At 42.3% G+C, this 21,453-nt stretch overlaps 1 protein-coding gene across 2 annotated transcripts in view; it reads left to right on the top strand.

The window, feature by feature from the left end:
* The first annotated feature begins 19,317 nt into the window (after positions 1 to 19,317).
* LOC136862942 (amino acid transporter heavy chain SLC3A1) overlaps positions 19,318 to 21,453 on the top strand; it is a 148,124-nt gene continuing 145,988 nt past the window's right edge. The window contains exon 1 of one of the 2 annotated variants that reach the window (XM_067139233.2): positions 19,318 to 19,674. In XM_067139233.2, coding sequence (XP_066995334.2) covers positions 19,362 to 19,674 — 313 coding nt within the window. In that variant the 5' untranslated portion in view covers positions 19,318 to 19,361. The remainder of the gene's footprint in view (positions 19,675 to 21,453) is intronic. The other variant, XM_067139232.2, reaches the window with a different exon arrangement.

Below are 21,453 nucleotides of genomic sequence, written 5' to 3'. Positions count from 1 at the left end.
AATTTCTTGTCCACTTGTGAATGTAATGGCTCGTTTAGGAGAAGATCTAGAATGCTTACCTTACGGTATCTAGTGCGTTCAAGGCATCAATGCTACCTTGGAATGTATTTACTAGTTGGCGTATCTTTGTTTCGGTTGAACATATTTTATCCGGTGATTCTAGGACCTGTTTAATATATTCAGTAGCTATTAATCTGGGTGAGTGATACCTACTCACGGCAAGGTCGTAAGCTTCAGTAAAATTGGTGTCTGAATTGCCAATATTCCTAATGGCATCCTTGGCTTTGCCCTTAAGCGGGGTTAACATATAATGAAACTTCTCCATACTTGCCAGATCATTGTTATCAACTATCAGGTTCTGAAAGGTGTCCCTGAAGTGAAGCCAAGTTGTTAGCATACCGTCAAATGTAGCGAGCTTTATTTCTGGCAATTTTATTTGCCTTCCTACATCATTGGATGAAAGAGAACTTCGTCAGCTAAACTTGAAGTCTGCGAAATGATAACTCTTCTAAGCTTACCTTCCAGAAGATCGCTAATATTTTCGGATTCCTGGTGATAATCGATATGTGAATCGACATTTTCGTCATCATTTAGCTCGAGTTCAGTTTGAATGTGTTTGAAATCTTCCTTTACAGAAAGTAGCCTATTCAGTTTTACTTCGATTAAAGTTGTGTCTGCCGCATCAAGTTCAGAGCTCACAAAGATTTGTATGCGTGTTAAACCGGCTTTAAGAACGGATCTTTTCTTGATCAGAGCTCTGTTTGTATCGGGATCCATGTTGCGCGTGGAGAGATTAATACTTACGAAGCACTGGTGTCGCCTTTAAGTTTCAATTCCGTCTAATTTGCGCCTTGTGAATTATGCGGCACGAATGTAACCGTGTTGGAATTTCCGTGCCATGGATATTAGTTCCCATATGTCACACTAGATGACGCTACTTGTCATTATAACGATGTGCGATTCGTTGTTTTTTACAGGTTAGTTCGTAAATGCTACGGTAGATGCCATAATCGAAATATCCAAGGCAATGCATTGAAAACACACAAAAATCAATATGTTTTACAAAATTGATGCAGTAAGTAATAGCATTTTAGTACATTATATCCTTTGATACCTTGTAAATGCCAAAACTTGCCAGGTTCGTAGAGTTTTCCGTTGAAATCCGTATCCAGACCGGAGGACCGATGTTGTGAATGTAACTTCAAACACCATATTTATTAACTTTTCAACTGTACCTTCACATATATTTTGCAAGACTAAATAAAAATGTCCCAAACAGCTGCCGTGTGCTCCAATCAAGGCAAAGTTCTCTCGAAAATCATTCCTACGTTTTTGACTGTATTCCCGTAGGGGATGTCAGTATCTAGCAATGGTATCGGCGAAAGAGGATTGAAATCCACAGAGTTCAATAGTTTGTTATAGCTAATAGATATGAGCTGGATCTTGGAAATATTTAACTGAAGATATTATTTTGGATCCACTGAATAAGACAGGTGATGTCTTCATTGAAATATTCTATATGCCGGTTTGCTGTATTGAGACTAAAATGAATGTACGCCTGAAGATTATCAACGCACATATGGTAAGGTCTATTCTAAAAAACTGCGGATATATCATTTATATATATGTATGAAAAAATAGTGGATTAAGCACTGATCCTTGGGGTAAGCCAATGTTCACTTCTTGCCCATAGGAAGACATAAAATCAAGGAAAACGACTTTCTGATTACTTGTTTGATTTTATTATGTACAATTCGAAAATTCTCATAATCAAGGGAAAGTTTTGTTTTGAGGAATTCTTTCCGAGCTTTGTCGTGTTTCTTTATCAAATACTTAATTGCTTTGATAAATCACGGTGTTGATTGATGCTTAACGTACACTCACTTCTCTGGAGCACGTTTCACGTAGAGGGAGTAGATATACGTATTGAACAAGGAGACTTTTTCATCTATGTCGTTGGGCTGAAAATAATGTTCAAGGGAAGTAAATCTGCGTTAGCTCTAAATTCACATGTATTAAATTTACTGAAGTCTCAGACCGTTACTATGTACTGATCATGCACAAGATTAATTATCACAAGTAGAGAACTCTTCAAATTCTTTGAACACCTTCAAAAGTAAAAAAACACTGGGGAAGTTTCATCGCGTAGTTACTGTAGTGCCGCCATGATTAACTCGAGGAGTACGGAAACTCTCCAAGAGTTTGAGACAGTTTTTGCCGATTTTGTGAACCTGGCGTACCCATCTGCGCCAGCGCTATTGATCATAACTCCGTTATAACAGAAGAGCTGGCAGATTATCAGAGTTGACACTTTTAAGGAACTTAAAGTGGATTGGGCGAAATTAACGTGTGTTACAACTGATGGAGCTCGAAATATGGTACGACGCAAAAGTGGTCTCGTTACTAAAATAAAACAAGAAGTTTCAAAGTGTCGTTCCAATTATCCAAAGTTAATCGTATTATCCACCAACAATCGATTTGCAATAAAATTTTAAAGTGAGATCACGTGATGTGTTTAGTTGTAAAATCTGTAAACCTTACAAGAAGTCATGGACGTCATCATTGGCAATTTCAGGAGTTTTTGGCCGAGCTAGGTATTGAATGATGTACCGGAAGCGCTAAAACATACGAGGGGCGTACTATATTGTTTTACACTTTATATTTTGTACGTCCGGGTATGGTTCACATTTCACTTTTGAAGGTGGTGACGTGTAACTAGTGTCTTGTTCCAACGCTGGTAGCAGTACACGCACAGCGGCCAACGAATTCACTCGACATAGCCATTTCATGGCAACACTGTCAGGGTAGGAGCAGACAACATGGAAAGCAACCGTCAGGGGCAGCGCTGTACGACTTGGTTCCTATGGAAATAAGGCGTGTCCACTGCAGAAATTCATCGGCGCTTGGTGGCAGTCTGTGGAGAACATGCGCCGTCACGGAAAACAGTTTACGACTGTGTGGAAGGTTGGAAAAACGGGCGCACCTCGGTGGACAAGGGAACCAGTTCTGGAAGAAATGTGACGTTGTCAACACCAGCCAACAGTGCCCGGATCGAACTGCATCACATTTGCGGAAATGGAGGCAGCGACGGGAATTGTCCGAAACACCCTGCAGCGGATCGTGCACGGCCACTTACAGTTGGGAAAGGTGTCATCCACGTGGGTGCCTCGACTCTTGTCTGCAGACGAAAAGCAGAGGCGTGTGAACGTGTGCATAGAACTTTTGCAACGCCGTGATCAAGATCCAGTCGACTTCATGGCCAGGCTTGTGATTGGTGATGAGACATGTCTCCATTACCATGAGCCACAAACGAAACAACAATCGATGCAATGGAAGTATAGGGTAGTCCACCGCCAAGGCAATGTGATTATCAGCTGTTTCGGGAGCATGAAGAATCCTCTGCGTGGTCGCCGTTTTGCGGAATTATCAGAACTGGACACAGCTGTCAAGGCACGGGTACGCGGCACTCCGAAAGAATGGTTTCAGGAAGGTCTGGAGAGACTGAAACACATCGATGGCAAAAGTACATGCAGTTACAAGGAGATTATGTTGAGAAGGTGGGCGTAACAACTGATGTGTAATGTACTTCATTTGGCTATAAACAATAAAGTGTAATACAATATAGTACGCCCTTCGTAGATATGTTATTTATCATTCTCAGTTGCGCTGGCTTGGCCACGGTAAAGTCCTCGAAATATTTTTCAACATGCGTTTGGAAATAGAATCCTTGTTACTTAACAAGAAGAACTTTTCAGGCTTCGGGTGGATATGTGACTTGGCTTTATAGTAGATATGAATTCTAACTTAAATTTAAAATTACAGGAAAATGGTAAATTTGTAAGCGACATGTACTCATTTGTAAGGGCGTTTGGAAACAAATGGAAATTTTTTTAAAAACAACTCAGTAATCCAACTCAACTAACTTCGCTTATTTTCCGTGTTGTAAGAGTATATCTATCGAACATCAAGGTAAAGACCACGAACTTCTTGTTCACAAATGTGTAGAAGCAAGAGAACTTGTTGAATGGGAGTTTAACGTGCGATTTGTCGAACTTCATGATTATGCAAATGAGATCCGATTGCTTCAAAATCTTTTTGTAACTGGATGTCCCGAAAAATCCAGAAATGTTATAAGTGGAGGTTATTGAGTTACAAGCGAATGATGCATTAATGGAAATGGAAATGCGTATGGGTTTTACCGTGTAGTGACGGGAGGTGTCCGAGGACTTCGACTCGCCAGATGCAGGTCTTTTAATTTGAATCCCGTAGGCGACCTTCGCTTCGTGATGAGGATGAAATGGTGATGAAGGCGCCACATACACCCAGCCCCCGTGCCAGGAGAATTAACTAATTATGGTTAAAATTCCCGACCCTGCCGGGAATCAAACCCAGATTCCCCTGTGACCAAAGGCCAGCACGCTAACCATTTAGCATGGAGCCGGTCAATGATACATTGCAGGACTCGTTCAAGAATAACGCCATTATTGTGTTTTACGCCAGTCTTCCGGAGTCCTTCTCCATATTTAAGAAAATTTGTGGCCGGCATGATGTCTTCGGAAGCACCTACATATGCGAGAAAACGTTTTCCAACATGAAAAGGATTACATGTGCGATGCGATCGAGACTTATAGACGAACATTTATAGTACATCAACTCTTAAGAACGTGCACAACTAACACCGAAGTTGATATTGTTAAGCTGGCGTTCAAGATGGAAGTCCAAGTATTGCACCGACTGCCCTTTCCACATTGAACTGTTCTTACATTTTAAAACTCTAAGTGCAATTGATCTCTTTTGCTTGCCAACAGTAGTCGTAAAAGCCAATATATACATGTGCGTTGTTTTCTTTTTTCCTTGAAAATACAATAATACGAAATTTAAATGATATCTTTTGCTTACTTAAAAACGCCTACGCATTTTGTTTTCATATTTATTTTCTTCTTAAGAAAAATGTATTGTAAAAACCCTAAACATGTTTCTTCCCTTAATTATTATACCTAGACATCTCAGGCTTTTCCTAAAAGTATGTCTAATGACGTAAAAATAATATTATTGAATAGTAACTAAAGATTCTTTAAACAACTTTGAAATATTAAATTGGAGTTCTACGTGGCCCACGAGGTACTGAAAGTTTGATGATGATGATGATGATGCTTGTTGTTTAAAGGTACCTAACATCTAGGTCATCAGCCCCAACTTGAAGGTTTGAATATGTGGCCCGCGAATGTGGAAATTTTACCTACCCCTGGTGTAGGGTATTATGGAATGATGAAAGCAATTATAATACGATGTAATCTGATGGTATTCAATACGTTCGTCCCCTCAGAGATAAGAAACCATCCACGCTACTAGTTGGTGGGGAACATCATGGCCTGGGGATGCTTCTCCACAACGGGCGTAAGTAGTATCAGTTACGGGTTCGGCGGCCTCCACCTCCACAGGCCCTCCGCAGAGGCGTCCTCCACAATGACTGCGCTGGCTAAGACTGCATGCTCAACCTCACACACGCCATCTTGGATGAGCTTAACCTAACTTTTGACGCGTAAGAGATCAAACCTAAACTCATGGAAGGGACTAACCACAGTTTTACGGCCGAATGCCCTTCCCGACGCCAATTGCACAAAATGGCGGCTATACACAGCTCCTTATGAAACGGCTTAAGGCCGCTTGCACAAGATGGTGGCTATCTAATTGCACAAGATAGCTGCTATATATAGGCTCCTATGAGACGCCCTAGAGATGCTTGCGCAAGATGGCGGCTAGCTAATTCTACAAGATGGGAGCTATACACAGCTCCTCTTGAGACAGCCTAGGGGTATTTGAACAAGATGGCTGCTATACATAGGCACTTATGAGACGCCCTAGGGACGCTAGCGCAAGATGGCGGCTATACACGGCTTCTGATAGAGAATGATGACGGCTATAGGTGCTCGTGCAAGATGGCTGCTAATATTAGAAAGCTAACTACTAACGTGATTATAGTTAAGAGTGCTAGGTTAACCCACGCATTTGTCGCTAAAGGGCGTTACAGTCGTCTCAAGTTTGAGGCTCAACCTAACTAGACATGATCCAGGGACTTTGGTGCTGTGAGATTAAGTCTGAACTACTGCGGGGATAAATTTAGTACGTACACAAAGATTACATTGGGTCTCGTTAGGGGCACTTGTCAAGTTGTAACAGGAAAAGTGTGGAGACATCAAATAGCGAGTTCATTGTTTTTTTACCTAGCATGCTAAGACTGCACAGGCCAGTTGGAAGTATTTTACTGACACAAGGAATACAAAGTTCATTGTTCGTATAAGTTTGCGACTTCAGTACATACATGCAGGAACTTCTCTTCATACTGAATACCTAATGTGGTGCTGGAATTTTAGCTCTTTACGTACGATACTCCTGCAGGCCTAACGTTGCGCTGACTACGCATGAATCTCCCAGCACTTGCTCAGCAGGATTTCGCATATTATCAGAATTCCCTGTAAACGGAATAAAATGCCTACTTACACTTCACTACACAGGCCTAACGTTGCGCTGACCACGCATTAACCTCCCAGGACTTGACATGGTAGTAGGAAGATGGTGTAAGGCGTAAAGGGGTACAAGATGGCGGCTATACACAGGTTCTTATGAAGAAAGCGAGCTTAGAGTCTACTGCACAAGATGGCGGCTGCTCTTATGAGACGGCTTAGAGGCTACTACACAAGATGGCGGCTGCTCTTATGAGAAGGCTTAAGGGCGCTTGCGCAAGATGGCGGCTATACACAGGCTCTTATGAGACGGCTTAAGTGCGCTTGCGCAAGATGGTGGCTATACACAGGCTTATATGGAGAAAGCTAGCTTAGAGGCTACTGCGCAAGATGGCGGCTATACACAGGCTTTTATGAGGCTAACTCCTAGAACGTGGGTCAAAGCAAGATCGCGGCCATACATAGGCTCTTATGGAGAAACCTGGCACAGGGGTGACATAGGAATTAAGGTGACGGCCTAAACAATTTACTAATAGAGATTAATTTGCTACATCTAACAAAGTAGAAGCGTTCTTGCAGATAACAATCGATGAGGGTGTTGCTGCTGTCAAAAATGTACCAACTTCAGCTAACTCCTTCTAGGAGGAGGAGGTCGCGGTAAGGCAGAGGAGAAGGAGCCCTTTAGGCCTTTAGCACATTTGCCCTTTAGCCTTTTAGCCTATTAGCCCTTTATCCCTAGGAGGAAATGTCCTTTTATCCTTTTGCCCTTCTGATAAGACGTGACCCATGAGTCCCTTTCCCTAACATGTGCGTACACAATTACTTTTCGGTTCAGCATTTTACAATCATCTTGCATAGTAGTCCTCTCCTGCACAAGCTACATGCTTGTAACCCATACCAACAGATTGAAATATGTTTCCGAACTAAAATTTCAAGCTACATGATTATCCGATAATTTGTTCGACTGCTAGGGACTTAAATATAAGCAGTGTATTTCTTATAGCACTGAGCGTTCTGTTTAATTTCACATTCCGCATGAGCTACATGCTTGCAACCCATGCCAACAGATTGAAATAATATGTTTCCGAACCGATATTTCATGTTACATGTTTATGCGATAACTTGTTCGACTGCTAGGGGGTTAAATATAAGCAGTGTATTTCTTATAGCACTGTTTAATTTCACTTTCCGTGTTTGCGATAAGAGAACAGGGTCTGAATCTGTTTTTTTTTTCTATTGTAACTAAATCAGAGTTCGAAATCTATACAGATTTTTTCTGTCGCATGTGTTCGAATGCCGAAAAATTTATCTCCTTAAGACAAATATATCCTCCCTGCAAAGTAGTAAAATCATTTTATCTGCAGTGATTAAGAAGAAGTATGTCGGATGGAGATATACAACATTTGCAATTCTATGTGTGCGCGCTGATTGCATAAGAGTGCGACTGTATCAACAGAGAGATTAATCTTATAATGTTTTGCGTTTTAATTTTTTCTGTTCTGAACGCTGATAGCCAACATGTTTCGTCTTGTTCTACAATCAATTCTAGTGTTTGCTAATTGTAACTTGTCTTGATAAATGCAAGTTTCAGGAGGTATTACTATTTCGGAAGCATGCTACCTCTTCGCAGAAAACTGTTAAGAAGCATAGCAACCTTGTCAGCAGCAAAACGCTGTTGTAGTACATTGTAAATAAATATTTTATTGCATTCAAAATGTTGTACTTATTGCATTCCTTTGCCTCCTTAAACCTACTCATTCTATCTATTAACCCTTTCCCGCCCGCATTTTCACTCCGCTCATCCCCAGGTTTCAACCTATTATTTAGCAAAAACTGAAACAGACCGTATTGTTTCAGAAAAAGTTAAATGCAGTAAAAACTATTGGTCACAATGAATTCAAATTTTCAATAACATTATAAAATATACCATCACATCCATTTCTCTGTTTATTGAGTCTTAATATGTTCCCCCCCCCTCCCACTCCTCGTGATACTCGACACAGAGACAGTCTGCATTTGTCACATTTCCATGTTGTCTGAATCCCTCAAAACCAATAATCACGTGATTTTGGAAGTGGAATGATGCCCATGTATATAAGATTTTATTTCATCTTGGCAAGGGTCTTCCTATTCTGTTTTTATCTTACCGGAATGCGACTGTTTGAAGGCTGCATTGTTATATGCGCAATAGGCTATGCCACTGAATAGTTTTTCTCCTCCTAACATACGTAAAAACAATCTCTTTCCCCTAATACTCTTTCCGAATTGTGCGCAGGTTCAACATCATCCATTTAATCATTCGGAGCAACGAAACGTAATATTTGTGTTACCTGAATTGCCGTGGCATCGCCATCAGGTCCGATTTATCGATATTAGTTTTCATTCATATCACTGTTATCACTAAAATTATCTTCGTTGATACATTATTCACTCATTAAAAATTCACCTGCTCCCCTACTCAAGGATTCTGTGTCACTTTTTTCGCCCATATTCAGCTCAGTTTCAATATACGCGATATTCAATCCCGCCATGTTTACGGACGAAACAGCTGACCCGCGCTCGCGGAAGTTCAAGACCGTTGCCTAGGCAACGTCAAGACAGATTATCTCTCTTCCTTTATTCCCTAAGACTTGTAGATTGCACTGCGTGTTCATAAATGCCTTATAAACACTTCACTGATGAGAAAAATAAAAAACTATCGCGCAGATCGCAGACGAATGCAGATAATGCAGCCGGGCGCTTTCGGGCGCTAAGGACCGGAAGGCTAAATGAACAGTCGGGCGCTTTCGGGCGCTAAGGGCCGGAAAGGGTTAAGGCTTCAGAAAACGAACGAGGCTAAACATGTATAACTATGATGACGTCATCGCTGCAGGTTAATAGCACGTGCTCACTCTAGCCTTCGCGATGCGTGTTTAAACTTGTTCGATAGAGATATAAAGCCATGCCTTGATGAAAGAGGAAGAGGAGAAAGTCATAACAGCTTATGTATAGCCGCCATCTTGTGCTGTATCCTCTAAGCTAGGTTTCTTCATAAGAGCCTGTGTATAACCGGATTTTGCACAGTAGAATGCATGCATAAAGTTGTTTGATATAGATATGCCTTGACAGAGGAGGAAGGGGAAGTCATAACAGCCTATGTATAGCCGCCATCTTGTGCAGTAGCCTCTAAGCTACCTTTCTCCATAAGAGCCTGTGTATAGCCTCCATCTTGTGCACTAGGCCTCCTCAGCTAGATTTCTCCAAAAGAGCAGTCGCCATCTGGTCTATATGAATAGAGTATACCTGTTATCTTGCATAATAAACCTTGCCTCATTTCTCGAATTTCAGGCTGATCAAACTAATATGTATAAGTTACAAGTTGTGAGCCCGTGAGGCGACCCTTTAGTTAAGGTCTATACGAACAGAGTATAGCAGTTATCTCGCATAGTAATCCTTACCTCAGTCCCTCGAAAGATAGGCTGGTAAAACTAATAGGTCATAAGATACAAGTTGTGAGCCCCTGAGGCAGCCCTATAGTTAAGGCCTATACGAATACAGTATAGCAGTAATCTTGCATAGTAGCCCTTGTCTCATTTCTCGAATGTTAAGCTGATCAAACTAATAGGTCATAAGTTACAAGTTGTGAGCCCCTGAGGCAGCTCTGTAGAGTTAGGCCTATAAAAACAATGTATCGCCATTAGCTCCTAGTCCAAAGTTAGTCCTATATAACCAATGTATACGACGTTCTTGCTTCGGGGTCCCTAGCACTAGGAAGTTGTACGCGGCCGCCATCTTGCGCAATCAGGCTTAGGCCGCCACCTTAATTCCTATGTCACCCCTGTGCCAGGTTTCTCCATAAGAGCCTATGTATAGCCGCGATCTTGCTCTGACCCACGTTCTAGGAGTTAGCTTCATAAGAGCCTTGTATAGCCGCCATTTTACGCAGTAGCCTCTAAGCTAGCTTTCTCCATATAAGCCTGTGTGTAGCCACCATCTTGAGCAAGCGCCCTTAAGCCGTCTCATGAGAGCAGCCGCCATCTTGTGCAGTAGCCTCTAAGCTCACTTTCTTCATAAGAGCCTGTGTATAACCGCCATCTTGTACCCTTTACGTCTTACACCATCTTCCTAGTACCATGTCAAGTCCTGAGAGGTTAATGCGTGGTCAGCGCAACATTAGGCCTGTATAGTGAAGTGTAGGTATGGATTTAATTCCGTATTCGGGGAATTCTAATAAGACGCGAAATCCTGCTGAGCAAGTCCTGGGAGGTTCATGCGTAGTCAGCGCAACGTTAGGCCTGCAGGAGTATCGAACGTAACGAGCTAAAATTCCAGCACCACATTAGGTATTCAGTATGAAGAGAAGTTCCTGCATGTATGTACTGAAGTCGCAAACTTATACGAACAATGAACTTTGTATTCCTTGTGTCAGTAAAATACTTCCAACTGGCCTGTGCAGTCTTAGCATGCTAGGTAAAAAAACAATGAACTCGCTATTTGACGTCTCCACACTTTTCCTGTTACAACTTGACAAGTGCCCCTAACGAGACCCGATGTAATCTCTGTGTACGTCCTAAATTTATCCCCGCGGTAGTTCAGACTTAATCTCACAGCACCAAGGTCCTTGGATCATGTCTAGTTAGGTTGAGCGTCAAACATGAGACGACTGTAACGCCCTTTAGCGACAAATGCGTGGGTTAACCTAGCACTCTTAACTATAATCACGTTAGTAGTTAGCTTTCTAATGTTAGCAGCCATCTTGCACGAGCGCCTATAGCCGTCATCATTCTCAATAAGAAGCCGTGTATAGCCGCCATCTTGCGCAAGCGTCCCTAGGGCGTCTCATAAGAGCCTATGTATAGCAGCCATCTTGCGCAAATACCCCTAGGCTGTCTCATAAGGAGCTGTGTATATTCCCCATCTTGTAGAATTAGATAACAGCCATCTTGCGCAAGCATCTCTAGGGCGTCTCATAGGAGCCTATATATAGCAACCATCTTGTGCAATTAGGTAGCCACCATCTTGCGCAAGCGCCCTTAAGCCGTCTCATAAGGAGCTGTGTATAGCCGCCATCTTGTGCAATTGGCGTAGGGAAGGGCATCCGGCCGTAAAACTGTGGCTAGGCTATTCCATGAATTTAGGTGTGGTCTCTTATGCTAATCTCCATTATCCTACTACTCAAATAACATCTCGAGAATACCCATTGCCATACTACTCAAGACAACGTCGGGAAGGGCATCCGATCGTAAAACTGAGGTTAAGCCCTTCCAAGATAGCGGCTCTGAGGTTAGGCTTGCTGTCTTGCGCGTAAAAAGTTAGGTTAATCCTCTCCAAGATAGCATCTGTAAGATTAAGCTCGCTCTCTAAGGCGTCAGGAAGGGCATCTGGCCGTAAAACTGAGGTTAGGCTCTTCCATGAGGTTAGGGTTGCTCTCTTACGCGTCAAAAGTTAGGTTAAGCCCATCCAAGATGGCGTATGTGAGGTTAAGCATGCAGTCTTAGCCAGCGCAGTCATTGTGGAGGAGGCCTCTGCGGAGGGCCTGTGGAGGTGGAGACCGCCGAACCCGTAACTTATACTACTGGCGTAAGTCCATTAGTGCGCATCGGTAGTAGAATCAAGGATCCTGACTACAAGGATATTTTGGACAAGCATATGCTACCGTGTGCTAGTAGAAATATGCCTCGACAATGGTGTATTGAACATAATAATGATAACAAATATCAATGTAATTGTGTAACGGATTAGGTGCAAAAGAAGAAGTTACAAGTATTGCCATGGCCAAGTCAACGTCCGGATTTAAATCCAATAGAGCACATGCGGGAGATGCTGGGCACACGTCTAAGGAGAAGATCACGTACACATAAAGCGAAGTTCTTTAACACTTCGAAATCTGAATGGGAAAAATATCACTAAAGAGAAAATTAGGTCCCTTATTGCTTCCATGCCGGCGATATATGATGCTGGTATAAAAGCAAAAGGCTATGCAACGAGATATAAGTTACCACAGTGAGAAAATGAAGAATTGTTTGCTTGATTTGTCCAAATGGAGTTTGTCAAAACATTTATGCGATTCGAATTTCAAATTTGATTTTGTTACAAACAATATTTTACCCCCAAAATGTCAGTTCGTTTTTATGTATGGTTTTAGCTGTTCATATTTTATGTTATGAATATTATAAAATGCCTTCCTGGCAAGACCTAGTATTTACCCTGTACTATATCTTCTGGTACGGGCTAGAACAAATTGTTGCTTTCATTCACCTGTCTCAGTCTCATCCATGGCTTTGACAACATGAAAATGACCGAGGTACTATGAGCGATGGTAGTAATGCCATTTCGTATGCAGCTAAACCCTGTTATGAGTGGTGTGAAAATATTGCTCATAGGATCGGTTGGTGCGGTCATTTCAGTTGGCTTGGCAGACTGATACGTAACAGTAACTTCTGGCTCAGTGAGGAAAGTAACGGGAATCTACCTTACTCCTCATTTCCCTATTACGCCACTTCAGTGACGCCTGGGCCACCTATGATGGCTGATGGCGGAGCTGTTGAAGTCCAAACCAACCTCCAGGCTGAGCACTCAACAAGAGGTAAACCAATACTGTGAAAAAAACTATTGCGACAAACCTTGTTGTCAAAACTTTGATGTGTAGTGACTGGATCATACTAAAATAAATGAGGCCACTAAGACAGACAGTGATTTATTCGTAACAGTAGCTTGTCAAAAAGTATACTAGTTATTGCTTTGAAATATTCGAACTTAGCTTACATCAGTTTATTTGATTGTAGGTAAAATTGGCCTTCCTTTCGTTCTGGAACGCAAAATTATACAAAGCCCTAATAAAACTGCGAATATAACCTCCCCCAGATCTGTAATATTTTTGTTCTTGGATGATCTTCAGATTGTTGTTCTCCTCCTCAATGAACTCAATTTTTCGCGACTTCAGAAATATTTCCTTTTGCGTGGAGAAGTTTTCCAAATATTCCTTCCACCCGTCCCGTGATTCCTTAGGATCTTCTGTCAGTTCGCATGATTTGCCTGATACACTTAGTATTTCTCTTTTCCCTCCCTTTCTAAGATGCTTTATTGCATTCTAGGAATGTTTCCCTGCTGCGTTCCCAGGTTAGTACCAAAAGTCCCCATGATTTCTTCGTGGACTCTGCAGCGCTTAGTTTCTTTTCTCCACATTCAATTCCTTATCTATATCAATTATTGTTTCGAGTCATTTTTATACGCCTTCTTCTTACGTTTTCAAGCTACCCTGGCTTCATCACTCCACCAAGACGTTCGATTTTCCTTATCGTTACACCCAGATGTTCTTAAGCATTCCTTTACCATTTCTACTAAAGTACCGCGGTATGTCTATTTTTTCTACATACTCTATCTGTTGACTGTCTATCCATTTAACTTTTCAATGGACATATCCATGTACTTCTGTCTAATTTCCTCGTCCTGGAAATTTTCTACCCTTATCCATCTACAGACAGACTTCACTTTCTCTGTCTTGGTCTAGTGATAGTTCACTGCAGATCCGATAGTGGTCTGTATCATTGAGAAATTGTCGGATTATACGCACATTCCTTACAGATTTTAAAAATTCAAAATCAGTTATGATATAGTCCTTTATGTATCTGGTTCCCCTACCTCTCATGTACAACGGTGAATAGCGTTATGCTTGAAGAATGAATTCGCAACTGCTAATCCCATACTAGATCAGACCCCCAGTAAACACTTCTCAGTTCGATTTGCTTTCATGTCTTCTCTTCATTTACTCCTCATATCCTTCAGTTCTATGTCCAATTCTCACGCTGGAATCACACATATGCACTATAGTGTCCCTGCTGTCGACCCTGACCACGATGTTACTCATTGGTTAATGAAACTTGTCAACTTCATCGTCATCTGCTTCCGCACATTGTGAATATATTGAGACGATTCCCAACTTCATTCCTCCAACCCCTAAATCTATCACATTCATTCGCTCATTTGCGTGCCCAACATAAACTATGTTGCCTGCTATGGTGTTTCTGATGAGCAGTCCTACTCCAACCCTGCCCTTTCCTTTTTAACACCTGTTTAGACAACTTATAATCACCTATATCTTCCTTGTTATCGCCCCTTACCCAAACATCACTAACTCCTAACACAACAGATGCATCTTTGCTGACTCAGCCAATTCTTCCTTCTTTTTTATTTCTTTGTTTCTTTCTTTCTTTCTTTCTTTCTTTCTTTCTTCCATAAACCTCGCTAATATTTAGGGTACCCTATCGAATTCTATTTCGTTCGCCAAGTTGTTTCCAAGGAGTCCCTGGCCTGTCAAATAGAAGTGGAACTACATTACACCCTTAGGTCCAAGGCCTGCTTAAGCATCCTGATCTCAGTAATATCCGTGAAGTCGGATGTTCATAAAAAATGGAACACCGTGAAAGACTAGAGATAGTAGAAGTTCATATTCACAGGACATGTTCATTAGTATGTTCTGCAGAAACGATTAGCATTTCAGTCACCTAGGTTCAGCACGTGTCCTGTTGCCTAGTAGGCACTGGGTCCTCCATGGGCAATGGTAATTTGTTTCATGCGTGATGACATCGACGCGTATAAGGCGTGAATGGCGTACTGGGGTACAGCTATCCATGCTACATTCACCTGGTTCCACAGTTCATCTTTGGTGATTGGCACTAGGTCACAGCGCCGCACCCGTCGTTTCACCATATCCCACACATTTTCAATTGACGACAAGTCCGGTGATCGGGCGAACCAGGGCAACAGTCTTGACATCCTGCGACAACAAGAAGGCACGTGTTCGTGCAGCAACATGTGGGCGCGCATTGTCCTGCTGAAATATGGCGTCTGGGGTGTTTTGCAGAAAGGGTATGGCTACGAGTCGCAGGATGTCATTCGCGTAGGTCGAACTGGTCACAGTGCCCTGGACATGCACCAACTCTGATTTGTGGTTGTACCCAATAGCACCCCACACCATAAGGCCTTGAGTTGGTGCTGTATGTCCTGTGCGAATGCAGTCAATGTGTTGCCTCCCCCCCCCACCTGTCTGCGGCGAACCAAAATGCGGCCATCATTTTCAAACAAACAGAACCTGAATTCGACCGAAAACACTATCTGCTGCCATTCGTGCCCCAGTGACGTAGTTCCATATACCATTTCAGTCTAGCATATTCATGAATATTAATCAAAGGTAGGCTGAGAAGTGGACGACGCGCTGGTAACTCAGACCGTAATAAACGGCGACGGACTGTCACTGCTGATAGTGTACGATGTGTTACACTGCTCCACTGTTGCGCCAGAGCCGAGGAGGACGCAGATATATCCTGCAATGCCATTCGGTTGAGGTGTCAATCTTCTCCAGGGGGGTGGTCTGGGTGGTGTGACCAGACCCATCTCGTTGTGTTCTACGGCATTCTGTAAACCATTCTGTACACACCCGTTGCACTGCCAACACACTTCGTCCCACACGAGCAGCAATTTCCCGGGTAGATGCATCCCGTTCTCATGCCAACAATGCGACCTCTTTCGAACTCGCTCATTTGACGAAATGGTTGTCGCATACGTCTGCGAGGCATCCTGCACGTCTGCTCAAGTCACACTGATCCATTACCTTCAGTTTATAGCGACAACGAGAGCCGCAGGCACATTTTACCAGTCGGTGGTGGTGCGCCGAAATATTGATGTGGACATTGAACATGAGGGCCAACATAGTTCAAATGCTAATCATTTCTTCAGAACATACCAATGCACATGTCTTGTGAATATGAACGTCATATCTCTAGTCTTTCAAGGTGTTCTAGTTTTTATGAACATGAGTGTACTTACACATACGTATCCCCAGTGAGATTCTCTCCTCTAATTGTTTAGGGACCACCGTTGGATTGTATATTCCCAGCGGCATTAGCACAAGGAGAGCCACGACTGAGAATATGTTCGAGATGTCCACTCCTATTCCATAGCAATTCAAATCCCGACTCCCAGGATCACTTACTAGACCACTCAGCCATTGCCTATGGTTCAAGAACTAGGACCCGAATACAGTAACCCACACCATGAACCAATAATAATAATAATAATAATAATAATAATAATAATAATAATAATAATAATAATAATAATAATAATAATAATAATAATAATAATAATAATAATAATAATAATAATTGCATGATCTTAGCAATCGTGTTTAATTACTTTGATTTGACGCCGTTTAGGCTACCCGCGAGTCAAGTTGGACGTTCAATTTTTCTCTGCAGGATGACAGAGGAAGGTATCTCTGTTGGGCTATTTACGACAGAGTTTTGATTAATTTTGTCAGGTAAACGCCATGTGTATCACCAGTGATCTTATATATGCCGACAACGTACGACATGGAGTATCGAATGTAATTTTTTCTGCCCTTGAAAAATCCAGCTACTTCTGGCGGTTTCGAACTCACCACTTTCCGATCCGAAGGCTGATAATCACTAATTGACAGAAGGAGGTGAGAATAAGAGGTACAGGATCTGATACACTCTGCACGATGTCAATCGAATACACAATCTATAGAAAATAGGGAAAGACGCATTTATAATTCAAAATTTTAATCATACTTTTCTATTGCGTTTCTATTTTCAGTATAATTCCGTTTTAAATAACCCTTAACAATGTCGGAAGGCTGAAAATTACTACTATTTTATTGTATATTACGGTATTGTTTCATCTTCTACTACTAATCAAGCAAGCTTGTAGTTTTACGTGACGCCTGATATCACGATCATAGCCACGGAACCTCCGATTTTACGTGGAATCCATTCAAAATTCCACATGCATTGGTTGGGAAACGAGCCGCGGTCACCTGGTTGAGAATTATGGAATTATATCACGTCCCTTTCATGCTCTTCATACTGTGCTGTTATGTTGTCAGTGTTGTCATTCATCAAGAGTGAGGGCTCGTACATTACGCATCTTTAAGTTGGCAATCTCGATATTAGAACTATAACGTTTTTTATATAATTTGTTTTAGGTCACACCGACACAGATACTGTAGGTCTTATGCTGACGATGGGATGGGAAGGCGTAGGAGTGGGAAGAAAGCGGCCGTGGCTGTAATTAAGGTACAGCCCCAGCATTTGCCTGGTGTGAAAATGGAAAACTATCTTCAGGGCAGCCGACAGTGGGGCTCGAACCCACTATCTCCGGATGCCAGCTCACAGCTGCGCGCCCCTAACCACACGGCCAACTTGCCCTGTATATTAAGTTTTATATTACATTCTTATTTGCGCCAGATGTGTGACACTTTCAGTATTTCTACCAACTAACTGACTGACCAACCCACCCACCTTGAAGAGCATTGGCCTACAAAACGACTGCTATCCAGCCACACGGTCTTCAGATATTGGCGTACCACACGATCAGTGCGCTGATATCCTCAACCCCACTGCTTGGCTTTCATGATCGAGTCTACTGCTTCCCATACCAGATAGCTCCTCACTTGTTCTCTTGAAGCTGAGTGACTACTTGACTGAGCGGGGAATCGAGCCTGAGGCTCCTGGATAGGAGACAGGCACGCTACCTCTGCACCATGGGGCGGCCTTGTAGCATTCCATGATCAGTTTTGTTTTTTGTTTGATAAGGCCGTTGTACGTTGGAGTGAAATTGCCAAAATGGAGTTGAGTCGATCCTTCATTACTGATATCGAAGTAGAATTGCCGTAAAGACGGGTGAGTTGGCTGCGTTTTACGTGCCGCTTAAGTGTAGCCTTGCATTCAGGAGATGGTGGGTTGAAACACCACTGGCAACAGGCCTGAAGATAGTTTTCCCGTAATTTCTCATTTTAACACAAAGCAATTTTACTTTAATTAAGGCAACGGCCGCTTCCAAGCCAGTCCTAGCCATTTTCTACCCCATCGTCACCGCAAGCCTGGGTCTGTGCAACGTTAAACCTCTAGCAGAGAAATAAAATAACACACGGCTACTGTAAACTGGCTTAATTTAAATAAGCTTAATCAGAAACTACAAGAAAGTGGAACATTTGTGATGCCGAGGCCATGCTAAAACTGTTAACACTCACCTCGGATATTACACATATGAACCCATTTTTTCACAATTCCATGAGAATCGAAAATCTGTTCAAAAACTAAACTAGTCCGAGCCAATAGCCAATCCACATACTGGAGCTATAGTCTATTTTTAAATTATTTTTTTACAGTTTGCTCTACGTCGCACCGGCACAAGTAGATCTTAGGGCGGTGATGGGATGGGTAAAAGCTAGGAGTGGGAAGGAAGCGACCGTGGCCTTAATTAAAGTACAGTCCCATCATTTGCCTGGTGTGAACATGGGAAACCACGGAAAACCATCTTCAGGGCTGTCTACCAAACCCACTATCTCCCGGATGCAAGCTCACAGCGGCGCGCCCCTAATCGCACGGCCAGCTCACCCGGTGAACCCACTACTGTATAAAAGGATGTGTTATCACAGGATGGTAGCACACTGAACGTTAGATGGTAGCACCATCTCTTTTGTCCTGCCGGCTACGATTCTGCATGTAGGACTTCAGTTACAAGTTACTTTGGAAATAAGCATGATATGCTACTAAGATGTCGATATGGAGGGAAGATCAGTTCAACAAAGTTTATATTGATCAAAGAATCGTACCTAATGAAGGCTTTTTGACGGGATAAAACTGAAGCAATGTCAATGGAAACCCAGATTTCAGTGTATAGACGTTGGATATCATCTAAGCGCATGTCACTTCTATCAGTCATGTTGGTATCTATTTATGTCATTGTTGAATAGCGAACGTGTGGCGGCCTAGATACCTTCTTCAATAGTCTCGGCCGCATGTGAATTATTTGTGCGCACGCACTTCCGAGAATAGCTTGGTGTTGGCCAAGGTACAGTCGCGCGGAGGAAATCGGACCAGTCGTTTCTCGATCATGCCGGAGGAGGGATACGTTGCTACAGCGACTGACGGGTCGAGTTTCGGTTCCGCAGCAGGACTCACTAAGGATCAGCTTCTTGAGTGCGCGTACCGGCCTTTGTGGGTATGGCTCCGAGGAACACTGATAACTGCTTACTGGTTAGCATGGCTCATCATGTTGGTTACGGCAGTGGTTATCATCAAGAATGCCCCCAAATGTAACTCCCCTCAACCCCTGGAGTGGTGGCAGCGTTCTCCCATATACCAGGTACAAGTAGAATCCTTCAGCGACGGCGGAGATCCAGTGAATGGCCAGGGTGACATTGCAGGCAAGTGTAGTGTAGCACTAACTAAATACAGAAACCTTATACTTTCTTAAAATTTGGTGAATTCTTCATCTCTTCTGAGACAATCATGACTAAAACTTCGAGGATAATTGGAGTTGCATGTGATCTTAGAGTTCTGTGTTGATATGGCGAGGTTCACAGGGAGACTGAAATTCCAAAATACATTCCACAGGTATAGACTTGTTTTATTTTCAGTTCATTCTAACATATCATGTTGCTGAGGAGATAAATTATTCAGTTTTCAGTATTTTCAGTATTTTCAGTATTTTCAGTTCATTCTAACATATCATGTTGCTGAGGAGATAAATTATTCAGTTTTCACATTTGGATATGCCTTGAGGTAACATGTCATCCGCCGGGCTGAGTGGCTCAGATGGTTGAGGCGCTGGCTTTCTGAGCCCAACCGGCTCAGTCTGGTGGTATTGGAAGTGCTCAAACACGTCAGCCTCGTGTTAGTAGATTACTGGCACGTAAAGGAACTCCTGCGGGAATAAATTCCGGCACTTCGGCGTCTCCAAAAAACCGTAAAATTAGTTAGTGGAACGTAAAGCCAATAACATTAATACTGACACTTCCCGCACCCTGCTTTTGAACTCAGATATGAATAAAACCCTTCTCTAATTGTTGACTTCACTGAGAATAATTCTATAATTACTTTCGACAGGTCAGTACCCCAGTACACGGAAGAATATTTTGCTATTTCTGCTTTATAATTTTTGGGTCTTATTTTGCCTGTGAATAATTGGAGTAGAATGTTAATTAATTAATGAAATGTCGACGATATTTAATGAAATTAATTTGTATCACTGTATAATTAATTAACGTCCTTCCCAATTTCTGAAGAAACCATGTGGGCTTCCTAGCCGAGACAGAAATTGCGTGCTGGTTCAATGATAGGATATGAATTCGATTTGTCGTCAAGAAATCGAGAAATTTAGAAATGAAATTATTTCTGGAGGTGCACAAGGATCCGGGATGCACATAGCCCACCATAGAAATGAGTACCGTAACTCAAGGACTCAATGGCGGCTGATCGTAAACCTCGCTATCCCACTTACAAGGAACCTACTTGAGTGCAGAGTCGCAAGTGCAATGTCTATTTAGGATCATTAGAAAGTGTCGGAACTAACAACGGAGATAACAAAATATTAGCTCCTTACGGCTCCCCATAATCATAGGAGCATGATAGTAAATGAATGCGCGGGAGGTCACAGAGCACCTTTCCTTCATACATATTTGGCACACTTCGCTAAATAGGCACCATAGACGTTCAAAAACTATTCAAAACAAACCTAGAGCTTGCACCATGTGTAGCGAATGAAAAAAATGGCGCACCACGGAGATCACAGAAATTTATACCAGAAAGACGAACTCCTTGCGTTTAGGAAGATCAGCTAGGTATCTACTATTACAGAATGTATAAATAAATCATGTTGGTACAACGTGGTCACGTCATAATGACGACAATAACTTGCTTTTGCTTGACTCAAACCGTTCTACATAGGCCTATTATCCCTCCTAGAAAGCGTGGATGTTAAAACTCATACCACCTGCAACCACTGGACAAATTTAGCTTCATGATGCTTGTTTCTTCGTTGCCTAAAATACTTGTTATGACACCATTTGCAGTTATGCCCACCAAGGATAGCCAGTTTCACGACAAATTTTACGACATACTAGTTCACATTCGGTGGAATTTCTGTGAGAGCGGATCTGTTCAATCTTAACAACTCCTAGAGTGTTCATCTTTGAACTTGCTTG

This window comes from Anabrus simplex, chromosome 2 (genome assembly GCF_040414725.1).
Source record: "Anabrus simplex isolate iqAnaSimp1 chromosome 2, ASM4041472v1, whole genome shotgun sequence".
Lineage (NCBI taxonomy): Eukaryota > Metazoa > Arthropoda > Insecta > Orthoptera > Tettigoniidae > Anabrus > Anabrus simplex.
The sequence above is the reverse complement of the archived record's forward strand: the minus strand, read 5'-3'. Positions and strand labels throughout refer to the sequence as shown.